Source organism: Callospermophilus lateralis, chromosome 14 (genome assembly GCF_048772815.1).
Source record: "Callospermophilus lateralis isolate mCalLat2 chromosome 14, mCalLat2.hap1, whole genome shotgun sequence".
Classification (NCBI taxonomy): Eukaryota; Metazoa; Chordata; class Mammalia; order Rodentia; family Sciuridae; genus Callospermophilus; species Callospermophilus lateralis.
The window spans coordinates 96,582,531-96,598,972 of NC_135318.1; the positions used below are offsets into that span (position 1 = coordinate 96,582,531).

General features: G+C 43.6%; 1 protein-coding gene across 4 annotated transcripts in view; it reads left to right on the plus strand.

The window, feature by feature from the left end:
* Vwa3b (von Willebrand factor A domain containing 3B) overlaps nt 1–16,442 on the plus strand; it is a 188,234-nt gene that overhangs the window by 59,432 nt on the left and 112,360 nt on the right. For all 4 annotated transcript variants that reach the window (XM_076832898.1, XM_076832894.1, XM_076832895.1 and 1 more), the window contains one exon: nt 15,751–15,938. In XM_076832898.1, coding sequence (XP_076689013.1) covers nt 15,751–15,938 — 188 coding nt within the window. The remainder of the gene's footprint in view (nt 1–15,750; nt 15,939–16,442) is intronic.

Below are 16,442 nucleotides of genomic sequence, written 5' to 3' on the forward strand. Positions count from 1 at the left end.
AGCCAGGATCTGGGGACTGCACCACTGGAACTGGGAAGGTGGCTGACTGTCTCCACCAGACCTCCTCCAAACTTGGGCAGCAGAGAAGGGAGCAGGACCCCCACACAACTGGGGAGCAGAACAGGCAAGCTAGCACAGGGTTTTGTCTCTGGGCCTTCTTGCTGGGAGTGGGCTGGTACCACTTCAAAATGTGAAATGGAACATCATCAAAAACTCAGAATGTGGGGAGAAATGGAGGCCAGTGTAGCATTTTCTTGTATATTGTGTTAGTTAACTTTGCACTGCTGTAACTAGTACCTGAGGTACTCAAAAGGGGGAGAAGTTTATTCTGACTCAGAGTTTTGGAGGTACCAGCTTATGGGGTTGGCCCTGCTGGTTTGGGGTCTGTGGTAAGGAAGCACATCATGTTAGGAGCCTCGACTGAGGAGGGTGCTCTGTTCACGGCAGCTGTGAAGCAGAGAAAGAAAGCAGGAGCCAGGGTCCCAGTCTCCCCATCAAGGACCCCCATCCCCACAGGGACAGAAGACTTCCAACTAGGCCAACCTTGTGAAGGTCCCAGCACCTCCCAGCAGTGCCATGGGCTAGGAACCAAACCTTCACTACATGGGCCTTTGCCAGAAGCTCATCCACACCATACCATATATTTTCCTTTGTTCTTTTGTTTCTATTCCTATCTTTACAATCATGTAAGGTTGCTATCATTTCAAATAGATTGTTAGAATCAAAAGATCGCTTTGCATGCTTCATGATAAACACAAAAAAAATCTGTAATAAAAAATGAGAAATAATAAATAAGGAATCAAAACACACTACTGGAGTAAATCACTTAACCACAAAGAAGAGAGAGGAAGAAAGAAAGTACAAAAAAACTAGAAAACAAGTTATATAATAGCTATAATGAGATTTTCCCTACAATATGACCTTAAATGTAAATGAAAGAAACTGTTCATTTTAAACATATAGAGATTCTGAGTGGATTATAAAGAAAGATCCAACTATATGTTGCTTACAAGAAACTCAACTTTGCTCCCAAGGACACACATAGACTGAAAGCAAAGGGGGATAGAATGAAATATTCCATGCAAATGGAATCCAAAAGAAAGAAGGAGTAGCCATACTCACATCAAATAAAATCAAAAGCAGTAAAAAAAGATAAAGGCATCTAATAATAATGCTGAAAGTATCAATTTTGTAAGAGGAAATAGCAGTTCTACATATATATGCACCCAATACATAAGGTGAATATCGACAGATCTAAAGAAAGATGCTGACTCCAGTACAATAATAATTTAGGACTTTGATGCCCCACTTTCAGCAGTGAACAGGACATCTGAGCTGATAATCAAAAAAGGAACAGCAGAGTTAACTTGAACCCTAAACCAAATGGAACGAATGTCCACACAACATTCTGTCCAACAGCTGTGAAAGACGCATTTCTCATCAGCACACGGGATGTTCTCCAGGACAGACCATGTTCTAGGCTGCAGAACAAGTCTCAATAAATTTTAAAAAGTTGAAATCATATCAAGTGTGTTTTCTGACCACAATGCAGTAACACTAGAGATCAGTAACAAGAGAAACTTTGAAAACTCCACAAGTCCTTGGAAATTAAACAACTTATTTTTGAACAATCAGTGGATCAAGGAAAAAAAATCAAGGGGGAGGTTTAAAAATTTCTTGAAATAAATGAAAAAGGAGACCCAACATAGCCAATCCTATGTGATACATCAAAAGCAAACATGAGGGCTGGGGATGTGGCTCAAGTGGTGGCGTGCTCCCCTGGCATGTGTGAGGCACTGGGTTTGATTCTCAGCACCACATAAAAATAAAATCAAGATATTGTGTCCACCTAAAACTAAAAAAATAAATATTTTTAAAAAAGCAAACGTGAGAGGGAAGTTTATATCAATCACTGCCTACATGGAAAAAAAGGAGACTAAAATAAACTCCTAATCCTGAATCTCCAGGAACTAGAAAAACAAGAACAAACCAAACTCAAAATTAGTAGAAGGAAAAAAATAACAAAGATTAGAGCAGAAATAAATGAAACGGACAAAAAATACAAAATAACAATGAAATGGTGCTGGTTCTCTGAAAATGGACACGCTCTATAAATGAAGAAAAGGAGAGAGAAGACTCAAATAAAGCAGAGATGATAGGGAGACATTATCACTGATACCACAGAGGTACAAAAGATCATGAAAGATTATTATGAGCAAGAATATGCCAACAAATTTGATAACCTGGAAGAAATGGACAAATTCCTAGAATGTAACCTTACCAAGATGGAGTCATGCAGAAATAGCAAACCTGAAAAGACCAAAGCAAGCAACAAGATTGAATCCATAATGAAAAGTCTGCCTTCAAAGAAAACCCCTGGACCAGACAGCTTCACTGCCAGATTCTACTACACATTGAAAGAACTGACATCAATTCTCCTTAAGTTATTCAGAAAGTAGAAGAAGAGGAAGGAGCTTTCCCAAATACCATCTATGAGGCCAAAAGAAAAACTACAGGCCAATGCCCTTGATACACATGGATGCAAAAATGTCCAACAAAATACAAGCAAACCAAATTGAACAGCACATTAAAAAGATTCCTCGCCTTGATCAAGTGGATGCATCCCAGGGATGCAAGGATGTTTCAACATAAGCAAATCAATAAACATGGTGCACCACAGCAGCAGAATGAAGGACAGTCATCTGGTTATTTCAACAGATGTAGAAAAGGCATTTGATAAAAGTCAACCTCCTTCCTGATGAAACTCTGAGCATATTAGGTATAAAAGGAAGATAACTCAACATAATAAAGGCCATTCATGGGGGCTGGGGCTATAGGTCAGTTGCAAAATGCTTGCTTAGCATGAGTGAGATTCTGGGTTCCATCCCCAGCATCATAAATACAATTAAAAAAATTTATAAAAGCCAGTAATCACATTATACTGAATAGGGAAAAGTTGAAAACTTTCTAAAATCTATGTCAAGATATGGTTGACCACTTTCACCACTTTTAGTCAAAATAGTTCTTGAAGTCCTAACTGGAGCAGTCAAGCAAGAGAAAGGAAAGAAAGGGGTCAGGGAGAGAGAAAGGGCATCCGATTTGGAAAAGAAGTCAAATTGTCACTGTTTGAAGGTGATATCATCTTATATATATAGAAAATAACAACATTAGAACTAATAAATGAATTCAGCAAAATTGCAGGATACAAAATTCAGCCTACAAAAATCAGTGGAGTTGCTCTATGCCAATAGTGAACTATCTGAAATAGAAATCAAGAGGGCAATCCCACTTACAATAGTTTATTTATTTTTTTAAATAAATTTAAGGAAAGAGGTGAAAGATCTTAACAACAAAAGTTATAAAACATGGATGAAAGAATTTGAAGAGGATATAAAAAATAAAAAGATAGCTTATGTTCATGGATTGGAAGAATCAGTACTGATAAAATGTCCATCCTACCCAAAGCGATTTACAGATTCAAAGCGATCCCTCTAATGCATCAATGACATTCTTCACAGAACTAGAAAAAAAGCAATTCTACAATTTATAAGGAATCGGAAAGAAAGCCTGCAATAGCCAAAGCCATCTGGAGCAAAACAAACAAAGCAGGAGCCATTACACTACTTTACTTCAAAACATGCTACAAAGCTGTTGTAATCAGAACAGCATGGCCACTGGTATAAAATAGACACACAGATGAATGGAAGAGAATAGAGAGCCCAGAAGCAAAACCATCACCGGCCAACTGGTTTCCACCAAGATGCTCATAACACACCCTGGAGAAAGGACATTCTTTCAAATAAATGGTGCCTGGAAAATGAGATATCCAGCTTCAGAGGAGTGAAACCAACCAGCCCTCTATTTATCACTTTAATATAAGACCTGAAACTGTGAAACTGCTAGAAGAAAACCCAGGGGAGATGCTTCAGGACACTGGGATGGGCAAATGATATTTTGGACAATTCTCCAAAAGAACAGGAAACCAAAGCAAAAATAGACAGGTGGGATTAGAACAAATTAAAAAGTTTCTGCACAGGAAAGAAAACAATCAAAAGAGGACAGAGACAGCCTACTGAAAGGGAGACGTTTGAAAACTGTACATCTGACAAGGGATTGATAGCCAGAATATCCAAGGAACTCTAAGATCTCAACAGCCAAAATAAAATAAAACAGCCCAGTTAAAAATGGGCAATAGATCTGATTCATATTTCCCAGAAGACGACACACAGATGGAAAACAGGTGTATGAAAAAGTGCTCAACATCCCTGATCACCAGGGAAGTGCCAGTCAACACCACACTGAGCTGTCATCTCACCTGAGCAAGAACGACTGTCACAAAAGGGGAAAGGTAAAAAGAGCCCGGGAGGACGTGGAGTGAAGGAAACCCTGGGCACTGCTGGTGGGGAGGTAAATCAGCACAGTCATTGTGGGAACCAGGGTGGAGGTTCCCCCCAAGCTAAAAATAGGGTGAGGACATGACCCAACAATCCCACCACTGGGTAGGTAGCCACCAGAAATGAAAAGCCAGTCAAAGGCCCAGCCACACCTCCATATTTATTGCAGCACTATTCACAAGAGCCACGCAATGGAAACAACCCAGGTGTCTATCAAGGGATGAGTGCATGAAGAAAATGTGCTACGTAGACCCAGTGCAATACTATTCAACCTTAAAAAGAACAGGATCCTGTCCTTGTGGGCACATGGATGGAACTGGAGATGGCGATGTTAAGTGAAAGAAGCCAGTCACAGAAAGACAAGCATCACATGTTCTCCCTCACGGGAAATCTAAAAAGCTGAGCTCATCAAGGTTGGACAGGGAGAAGGGGTGGGGACGGATCGTCGGTGGGTACAAAGTTTCAGTTAGTTGGCCGTGGGAAGTTCCGGTGTGCTGTTGCACCAGATCACAGACGGCAGCCATGGGCCATACGTTGCAGGGAGCTGGAAGAAAGACTTTTGAGGGCTTTCATCCTGGGGATGATGAATGTGGGAGATGAATATTTTTGACTGAGGCAGGAGAATCACTAGTTCAAAACCAGCCTCAGCAAAAATGAGGCCCTTAGCAACTCAGTGAGGTCCTGTCTCTAAATAAAATACAAAATGGGGCTGGGGATGTGGCTCAGTGGTTGAGTGCCTCTGAGTTCAATCCCTGGTACAAAAACAACAACAAACCACATTATTTTAAAAATGGAGAACTCATACATTAGAATTCACTGGAAGGGTATGCAAAAAATTATTATGTGTCCCAAAGTTAAGAAAAGACAACGAAGATATAAAAGTGATACATATTAAACTGTTAGAGATGAAAATTTAAAGAAGGAAATAGATGCAAAATACCAAATGGGATCAAGGGTAGATTAGACATGGCAGGCAAAAGAGATTAGCGAACCTGAAGACAGCAATAGAAACTATCAGAAACGACACACATGTGGGGGAAAAAGAAATAAAAGAGCCTTGGGGAGCCATGGGACAACTCACAAGCCCAAATATACAGTCGATGGGATTACTGGGAAGAAGAGACGGAGGAGAGGGGAACAGAAAAAACACTTCAAGAAATAAGTGTTGAAAAGTTTCCAAACATGATCAAAACTACAAACCCAGAGATCCAAGAAATTCCATGAATACAGAACACGAGAAAATGAGGGGCATCTTAATTAATTAATCATTTAAAACCATAATAAAATTGGTTAAAGGTGACCAGAGGTGTGTAGTGGGGGGGATGTTATATACAAAGAGCAAAGAGAGGGTGACAGCAGATTTTTCATTCAAACAAAGGGATGATGGGAGAGGCACCTTCTCTTTCAAAGAAGAGAATCTCAACACTCCACTCATAATTCTGTATTCATTGAAAAATACCTTTCCAAAATAAAGGCAGAATAATGACATTTTCAGACATACAAAATCTGAAAGAATTCATCATTAGCATGTATTATACATGGAGTGATAAATTTCCTGATGTTAGACCAGGATAATTTGAAAATGTACACTATATATTCTTTTGGTACTGGGGATTGAATGCAGGGCCTGCTACCATTGAGCCACATCCCCAGCCCTTTTTAATTTTGAGAAAGAGTCTCCCTAAATTGCTAAGGTTGGGCTCCAACCCATGATTCTCCTGCCTCAACTTCCTGAATCATTGGGGATACAGGTGTGCACCACCTTACCCAGCTGAAGATATACCCTGTTAACCCAAACAACCACTAAGACCACAAATACAACAAATGAGATAAATGGAATTTAAAGTGTTCAATGCAAAAGCTGTCAAAAAAAGAAAGAAAGAAAGAAAAGAAAGAAAAAGCAAACAGGGCCAATAGAAAACAAGATGATAAACATAAACCAACCATACATATGTTAAACCTTAGCAGTTTGTACATTGTACATGTGTATGGGTCATTTTATGTTGATGCCACCTTAATGCAGCTTACTGATAAAGGAAGAGAGGAGGATATGGCTTACTCCTGAGGTGCTGAGCTGCTCAGAGACATCGGTGTAAGTTTGCATCTGTGTGTGTGGTCCAGGCACGATTCTCAAACAGGAAGGTGGCTTTTGTCACAACATATTAAAGCATTTGTCCACAGCCAGGGAAGCTGTACCCTTCTGGGACCGATGCTGCAGCTCAAGGTATTTCATGGGCTCCTCATTGGGAATAACCTTCACAGCCATTTTGTGACCCACCAGAGCTAATTAGCTGAATCATAGTGTGTAGTCACGCTTTAATCAGGAACGGAGACAGCCCAGAGACTTCCACCCGATTTGACTCAGAATACTTAGTATCAAAATATCAGACTTAATGTAAAAAGACCAGGAAGTGCTTAGAGGCTTATTCAAGCTCCGTGGGCAGTCCCAACAGCAGCTTCATACAAGCTTTGAGCACATTTTTTTTTTTTTTTTTTTTTTTTTTAGCAGATGGATGAAGCTCATTTTCATTGACATTGTATTAAATAGCCACTGAGATTTTTTGGGGGGTGGGGGAGGGGTAGCTCTGGATGGCAGGGCTTTACCGATTTAGAGTTAGGGAGATTTAGAGTTAGGGACTTAGAGTTAGACACAGATTCAGAGTTAGGGAAATATTCAACCTCACTTTACCCATCCTGCCGTTTGATGCTGGGAAAGACACTCACTGTTGCAGAAAGCTCCGTCCTTGACCCTGACACCAATCCATTAATGAGGACACAGTTTTGAGCTAAAGGAAAAAGAAGGTTTATTGCTTTGCTAACAAAGGAGAAACTCCCTCTCCCTCTCCCTCTCCCTCTCCCTTGTTTGTCTCAAACACTATGATTCTGCCCATCCGCAGGAACAGGGGGCGTTTTATAGAAGTGATTCAGAGAATGAGATTAGGGAGGAGAGATCAGAAGGAGAAGATCAGGGGGAGAAGTTTAGGGAAAAGAAGATTGAGAAAAAGAAAAAAAAATGTGTAAGTTTCAAAGCCACAAGGGATATAGTCAAAGCATCAGGTGAACCCCTGTTACATTATTACTGTGCCTCAGTTTCCTTATTTGCAGACTGTGGATGAATGTTAGTGCATACCCGATGAGACTGTTGTGAAAATACCTGGAAAACACTTAAAAATGTGCCGGCAAAGGCTCAGTGGCTGAGTGCCCCTGAGTTCAATCCCTGGTACCAAAAAAAAAAAAAAAAAAAGAATGTAATGATAATTTAAGAAAAGGATTATCCATGTGATGTTTTGTTGAGTGCTTATTATATGTAGCGCTGTGCTTGATGATGAACACAGTGGTGAGTAAAACTGACATGGAATAGGTCCTCATAGAGCAGGACCTGTGAGGACCATTGCTGGCTCAGTGAGCTGAAAATTAGATGAACACCAGAAGTATATTACCAATTTTGATTGAGGAGAAGTGGGGGCTCCTGAGCTATTCTCTGGGGCCAAGGGAAGCTTCCCTGGGGAAAAGGACTTTGGAGGTGATACCTGGGGGTTGAGGAAGTAAGTAAATGAGGCAAAGGATGGGAGTGAGAGATAGTATATCCCTGGCAGAGGGAGGGCATAGGCCATGGCCGAGGCTGGAAGACATGTGCTGCTGTAGAGGAGCTGGAGAAGATCAATGTGGCTGGAGCTCAGAGCTTGTGATGGGTCTGGACAGGTCGGCAGGAACCAGATCATTCAAGATGTAGAGTCCCTGGAGCTAATACCAATCGTCAGCCCCTAGAGGATTCTAAGCAGGGAAATAAGATCAGATTCGTATTCTAAAAAATCATTTGGGCTACTGGGTGGAAGACACATTGGAGAGAAGGAGGCAAATAAGGATTGGGGAAGAGAGTTAGATGTAATTTAGATGAGACATGATGACATCCTAGGATGAGAGGTAGAATGTGAAGAAGGTGATCCACGGACAGGTGTGAGGGTCGTTGAATTGGCAAGACTCCGGAGTGAAGGAGATGGAGGAGTCAAAAGTAAGTTCCTTGATGCCATCCACCAAGTAGAGAAAGAGCTGGAGGACCAAGCTAAGGGGAAGAGGATGAAGTTGGTTTGGACCTACTGAGACCGGAGCATCCTTCAGAGACCCAGCAGAGAAGTAAGGGAGGCAAGGAACATGCTAGCCTGAAATTCAGATGCCCGAGTAACGTACCAAGGGGCTGAAGTGAACATGCGTGGTATAAAGGTGAACAGGGCACATCAAGTGATGATCTCGTGTTTCTGATCTTTGACCCAAGATTTTTTTTTCATTCTGATATGCATAGAAAAGAATGCACCATTTGAGTTTTCAATTACATACCAGTATTGGATGCTCAACCAGGTCATTAGACAAAGACTCTCCCATCAATACAATGACTTGAAAGCAAAATGTGAGAGCAGAACCGACTGCTTGACAGAGCACTTGTACATGGCTGCCTTCCCAAGACGTCTCCTCCCTTTGCTGAAACAGGACTGCAGAAGAGATCTGGGCAGAATGAGATCTGGGCACAGCTGGTTTCTTATACAATCAGAAGCATCTTACACACGGGTCACAGTGCTCACACTTCAATACAATAATAGTGTCTCCAAGAATTCACATTTTCCTCCAGCATGGCTTTATACCCTGGAACCGCCTTCATAGTCCAGTGAATATCAACAAGGCTGATTAATAAAGCAAGAAGTGAGAGTGTGAGACAGGATCAAGATGATATTGACTCAAACATGCATGGGTAATGAAGTCTGTATCTCCCCGGCTAAAAATACACACAGAAAAATATCTACATTAGAGTCGCCTGTAATGCTTCCACAACTCAGAATTAAGACTCAATTTTTTTCCCCAACATAGGAGAGCTGGCCACTTAGAATTTTATTGATTTGACGTATTTAGTTTGGCAAAGATATTGGGATGCAATGATTCCAGGCATGATGTAATGCCAAAGTTAAAATCATGTTAAAAAGTGATTATAGAAAAGGATAACAAATTCAATAAGTAGTTACATTCAGTATTTTTGAGTCTTTTAATTATGAAAACACTAAAAATGTGTAGGTGGAAATAGCAGTTAAAGATCTCTGAGAATTCTCTCCTCCATAAAAGCAATGAGAACCTTGTTGATTTGGAAATTAATCTGGAAACTAACTGAAGGTATGCAGTAATCTGGGGAGTGTTTCGCCAAGAAAAGTGACTGAATCTCAATAATGACAGTAAGCTTATGGCATTTTAATTTTCCCTATTTATACTCCCCCTTTCTAGCACTTCACTAAATGCGAAGATAAACATCTGTGATCCTAGTGAGAATCAGTAGCCCAGCAGCCATCAGAGGGGGGCAACATGGGGCTGGAGTTCCTTCCGGGTCTTATTCTTAGGGAATTCTCATTATCTGACCTGCATGCTCATTATTCGGAAGATGCCATTTGCAAATCGTCTTTATTTGACCTGACTCAGAGCTTGCCCAGTGGGAAAAGCCTGGGAGAGATTGTCAAAAACAATGAGAGGTAACTGATTAGCTTTGTGGCTGCCTGAGGCTGTGGACAACAGTTAAAATAAACAATATGCTAGACTAAAAGCGTCAGGAGAGAAGCTGGGGCTGAGTTCTATCAGAAGAGCTCTGACATGGAATCTAGAAGACCATGCACAGAAATTGACAAGCTGTTCCTAAATTCATATGGAAATGCAAGAGACACATATTAGCCAAAAATAATCTTGGGGGGGAAAAAAAAACCAAACCAAAGTTGGAGGACAAGTGTACTACAAAGATACAATAGTGAAGACAGTGAATTACTGGCATAAATATAGATGTAGATTAATGAAATAAGATTGAGATTACAGAAGTAAATCCACACATTTATTGTCAATTGAATTTTGACAAGGGTGCCAAGATGTTTCAATGGGGAAAGAATAATCTGTCAATAAATGGTGCTGGGACAATTGGATATTTACACCCCAAAATTGTGCTTGGACTCCGACTCCTACCATATACAAAGATTTAACTCAAGGTAGATCAAAGACCTCAGTAGAAAAACTATAAAACTTGTGGAAGAAAACCTAGGTGCAGTTTATGGTGTTAGGTTAGGCAATGATTCCTTGTTATGACTAAATCACTGGCAAGCAAAGAAACAAGTAAGCAAATTGGACCCAAAAAAGATTTACAAAGTTTTAGACTTCAGTGGCCACTGTCAAGAAAGAGAAAGGATAACACTCATAACAGAAATATTTGTAAATTGTATGTATAATACGACTGTAGATCCAAGACAGATCAAGAATTCTTACAATTCAACAATAAAAAGACCAACAACCAATCCTCTCTGCTGACCTGTGAATTTCAGGACACTCAGTTTAAATTTCCCAAATGCCATTAATCTTTTTTTTTTCCACTTCTTAATCTCAATGTGTCCACATTGTACCAGACATCTAGAATTTGCTTATCTTGCCATGTCCTGGCTATTTTTAAAGAAGTAGTTGCTTAAGGTACAAATACTTTCAATTTATTTCAAATGCTCATTAAACTGTGGCTTTTTAAATTCTTCTGCACTCCGTTAGTGGTTTCTTCTCAGTCTTCATGGAGGTTGGATGCCACCTGACTATTGCTCTTCATTGCTCAGCAGCCGTCGGCAGGTGCTGTAGACTTTGAGTCTTTGGATGGGCCTTAGCTCCTCGCCCAGGTCCTTTCCATTCCTGGTACTTTATGTTCTCTATTTTGACATTTGTTTTTTTTTTTTTTTTCCTCTATTTTTTTTTTATTTCCTTTTCCTCGTGCTCCCACCCCAATGATCACAGGAATTATGGACACTTAGTGTTGGAGTCATTTTTCCACTGGTTTATCAACAAGTGGGGGAAACTATGGAGCCCTCTTTACAACAGATTTTCCTTGGATTTTATGAGGAGGAAGGAAAAATGGTTTTACAATCTTCCAGGAGAGAAAGAGCTAGAATTTATCACCATCCTTCCTCATTCTCGTGACTGTCACAGCTACATGCTCTGGTAGGCTTCCCAGGGTTCTAGGACAGTCTGCTCAGCAGACTCGAGAACTGCCCATTTGGAGGTGGTTTCATGGTGGACATGTGGTTTCAGCCCCATCGCTGCTTCCTGTTTGGCCTTGGTTCTCACGTGTACAGACCCAGGGGCGCCCCCCAAATTTTACCAGAGTCTCCTCAATGAATTCATTGGTTTTGTAGAATATGGCTGTGCTACTGCTGTGGAAAGTCCTCTAAAGCTCATGTATTGGAAGCGTGACCCCCGATACAGTCAGGTTCAGAAGTGGAACTTTTAGGCAATGAGGAGGGCTCTGACCTCATCAGTGCAAGGCCTCAGACTACACTTGGTCCCTGGATATCTCTCCTTCTCTGTGTCCCTCTCCTTCTTGGCTGCCGTGAGCTGAGCGGCTCTCCTCCACCATGCCCTTCTGCCATGATTCTGTGCTCAAAGGTGTTGGCTGGCCATGGACCGAATCCTCTGAAACCGCGAGCCATCACTGGACAACTTTCCTCCTCTAAGTTGTTCTTGTTGGGTCTTTTGGCCACAGTGATGCAAAACTGAGTGACACAGTTCTCTTCCTCCATCTCCTCTGTCTTCCTTTTCTGAGATGCTCTGCAGTCCGGCACGTATGCCCAGCACATGGTTTTTAGCAAGTGCAGAGTCACAGGAAATATCAGGCAATAAGTATGGCTCAGGGACTGGCTGCTCTCTCATGCCCTGCTGCCACCACCTGTCCCCTGGGCTTCTGACCAGGCTGGGCTTCCTCTCACCTTCAGAGGACCCTTGGTTCTGCAGCAGCTGTCTGTCGAGCTGGCTCACAGCAGAAACCATACCCATCTTCCCAGCAGGTGGGACCCAGTTTCCATTTCCTGAGAGCTACTGTCTTTCTCCCCACCTCCCAGTGGCCCTCAATCCTGTTTTCCTTCTCTCCTCCTTCGCTTCCTTCCACCTTCTTTCTCAGCTTTCTTACAGCATCATCTTCCTGTGCCTTCCTGTCGTGGTGGCCAAAGGTTTGGTCAGTGTCTCATGGCACCTGTGATTGGTAGGGGTGTTGGACACTGTGTCCCCTAATGTGGTCTATAAAATACAAGTCCATTGGGGGAATCCTGCTGGGGTGGAGCCTCCTTGCCCATTCCCAGAAAAAAAAAAAAAAAAAAAAAGGTTTAGAAAAGACCTGTGACCAAGAAACCCTTAAAACTTGATTTTCAAGTTCCTCAAACTTTCTGTGTAATGCACCTTCTTTCTGAGTAGCAGCTGCCGGCATGTGGGGGAAGTGGTGTTGGTGGATCCTGGTGTTGCCCCCGGCAGTGACTGAGGCTGCTCCCTAGTCTGGAGCTCTAGTCTATTCATCTGGTGATAGTGTCCTTGAAAGGCTGGACCTTGTGTGTCAGGAATGAGGGGCCAGACAAGTAGCTCTCTACAGGGGAGGATGGGGGAGGGCAGTCCTGGTGTAGTAAGCCCTCATACCTGCAGGCCCCCAGGGAGCTGGGCCTTGCTGTAGGTGAATGAAGGATGGACCAGGGAGAGGGAGAGGGAGAGGGAGAGGGAGGGGGAGGGGGAGAGGGAGAGGGAGGGGGAGAGGGAGGGGGAGAGGAGGGAGGGGGAGAGGGAGGAGGAGGGAGGGAGAGGGAGAGGGGAGGGGAGTGGTAGGGGGAGAGGGGCTGGGGGAAGTAGGATGGAGGGACCAGCGAGTGCTGTGGTGTGACCTGCTCTGCCATCTGCTCCCCTTGCCCATCACTGCAAGGAGTTTGCCCATCACTGCAAGGAAAACTCCAGCAATCTGTCAAGTGGGAGAGGAGAGCCCTCATTGCCTCTGCTGTGAGCTCAGGGCTCCGTGGGGGAGAATCCATGTAACACTTTTAATTAAGAAAACTGCAGGGGAATGGAAAGGCCCCCTTAGTAAGTGACGCTAATGACCAGCTGACACCCTGCCCCTCCCTTCCTGGGGAAAGTGAAGCTCGGCCACTAATTGGTATAATTAGCCCTGAAAAGAGGAGATTTCTCTCACTTCTTTCCTCCCGGCCTCGGCTGGGAGCATCTGGGTTCTTCGTTGGTGATTGATTAGTGGCCCATTCTCTCCTTGTTGGGGGTCTTCACCTGAACCCCTTCTTGGGGTGGTTAATTGGGACTCTGAATCCTGCCCTCAAGGGGCTGCACCCCCTGGTCCCCAGGAAATCAAGGAGTTCAAAATGAGTCTTTGGCTCCTTAAAAACCCTTGCAAGGATTGGTTCGGATGTGTTTTTAGGAAGTTCTTTTCACGGTAAACTCGAATTCAGGCTTGAAGGGCTCTCTCAGCTTTTAAAAAGAAGACAACCCAAAACAGAGGAGGCATGTGCTGCTATAGAAACAACTGAATGAGAATTTTATTTCCTACCACATCTATCGATCAGGAAAGAGGGGAGGAGGAAGAGAACCTGTCTCTGCTACCAGAGAAGAAAGAGCGAAACCCGGGTCTTACAAATCAGGACTGGGTCGGGGGCGGGGGGATCCTCCAGAGAGTTGGTGCCCGAGGAGTGGGGGTGTCGTGCCCCTTTTATAGAATTCAGGTTTCTTTTCTTCTCCTGTCCCTTCCTCCCACCCTGCCTACTGGGTGACCAAAAGGCCGGAAGAGCGCCAACCAGGAGGTGCTGGCTGCTGGCTTGCGTTGTAAAATATGGTCCTTCCCTCCCCTGGAGGCTGTTAGCAACCAGGAGGCCATGGGAGTGCTAGGTACCCATTTTCTTTTCTTTGAGGCCACCTGTCCTTGCCCATGTCTCAAGAGGAGACCAGAGACTGGCAATGTAATTAACAATTATTGAGAGAGGACAGCCTTGGAGAGGCTCCCTCCTCTCTTGGGCTGCGTCCTGGGGCTGAGAAGAGGTTTGGAGGGAACCCCGGGAAGGCCAGACTGCGCTCCCTGAGAAGGAAGGGAGAGATGGCCCTGGGGTGGAAGGACACCAGCAGTGGTCAGGGTGCTGCTCAAAGGGGCTTTTGATGCTAGTTTGGTATAAAGTTCAAAAGCCCAAATAAGCTTCTTTGACAAGTTCCAACTCTAGCAGACTTCAGAGTGAAATCTTGCAAAGGCGCTCTATTAAAATGTGAGGACCTGGCTCAGATGCAGTGTTCATGGGCAGCTCCAATTATTGAGGGATAATTGCCTTTAAAGTGTTTTATTTCTTTGAATCTCCTGCTAATGATGTAGCCCCTTATGTACAGCAAAGAGTACGTGTGGGTAGTATTTTATTTCTCTAACAGCGCAACTATTTAATTACAGTCAGTGCTTTGTATCCTCAAGTTCTTCATCTGCGAATTCAACCAACAACAACGGACCAAAAATATTTGGAAAACATTGTGTCTGTGCTGAACATGTGCAGATAGTTCCCTTGTCATTATTCCCTGAACAAGACAGCCTGACAACCATTCACCCAGCTCTGACATTCTATTATTAGTTATGATAAGCCACGTAGGGATGACTTAAAGGACAAGGGAGGATGTGCCCAGGTTCTGTGCAAATATGCACCATTTTGTATGACAGACTTATGCATCTACAAACTTTGGTATCCTGGTACCAATCCCCTGCATATGCCGAGGGAACAACTGTACAGACAGCTTCTGGAATACACAAAGGGACTGTGCCTGGAGTTGGAAATATTTGGGTAATTGACAAATTCTGGGTTTTTGGTGATCTGTGAGCCTAAGGAAAGTTGTCCTATCTATGGCTGCAGGCATCAGGGCTCACCTATGAGGCTTCTGAGATAGCAGAGCTGAGGACCATGTTCTTAGTAGGGACAAATTCCCCCCAAGGCAGTGGACTTCATGGGAAGCAGCCGGCCAGGCATAGCATGTTGATAGACTTCACCTCTCTGTAGGCTGTGTATCCCTACTTCTCTTTCCCCCTCATTATAAAATAAAATATCAGGTGACTTTTCTTATTGAATTATTGCAACATACTCAGAAATGCCTAGCAGATACTAACTTCCATCTGCAGGTAGAGACATCTGCCAAAGTTCAAAAGGTCAAGTGGGGTGTCCCATTTAAATTTGAGCAAGTAGCCCAAGCTAGTAGGTGAGAAAGCCAGGACTTGAACCCATAGCCTCTGACCCCAAGTGTAATGCTCTCCTGACACAAGGCCCTTGTCTATCATGCAGCTCCACCCAGGCACAAGGCCAGTCGTCTTCAGTAGAGGAGGAAATGAGATGAGAGGTCTTAGGTTCCTGCTGTCCAGTCTTGGGTACTAACCCTCTGCCAGTCCTGCTTTGGACAGCTGCTTTCCCAAAATGAAGCGTGGCTAACAAAGGCACGTCCCAGCCTGGTGCGCAGGAAGCTGGGGGTGTGACGTGAAGGGTCTGTGTGGATTGAATGGCTCATGAACTGTGATTCCCAAAAACAGAGTCAGGTGTGGAGAGTGAGTCGAATCCAGAGGACACCTGGGACTCCAAGAGGTGGCTACAGACATATGGTCTGAAGGCCCAGAAGCTGTCATTTTACGATGTCCTTGCTGACTGCTCCTTCCGCCATGCTGATGGAGTCATGGAGATAAAATCCAAACCGGAGAACGAGTCCCTGCAGACCAGTGCGGTAGGTGAAGTGAACTTGGGGGGGGGTATGGAATTCCCAGGGCACCCTAGTAGATCAGAAGCCCAGGGCAGGACCACATTGAAAGGCATCCAGGAGAGAAATCCACTTATGTTTCCATGAAGAAAGAGGTTCCTTCCGCTTCCTGCCTTATTCTTCTCTAAGTGGTACCCGTGAGGAAGAGATCTAGTCTGGGAATGGTTTCTGGTAGTCTTAGTCCGTTTTGTGTTGATGTAACAGAATACCTGACACTGGGAACTTTATAAAGAAAAGAGGTTTATTTAGCTCACAGTTTTGGAGGCTACAAGCCATTGGGCAGCCTCGTCTTCTTGGCTTCTGGGGAGGGTCCCCTGGCTGCATCCCAACATGGCAGAGAAGTGGAAAGGGAAACGGACATATGTAGAAGGGGGCCAGGTTCTTCACTTCACAACAGGCAGCCGACGAGAATGCTAACTCACTCTGCAAGACCAGCATTAATCCCCTTCAGAGGCAGTGTCCCCATGACCT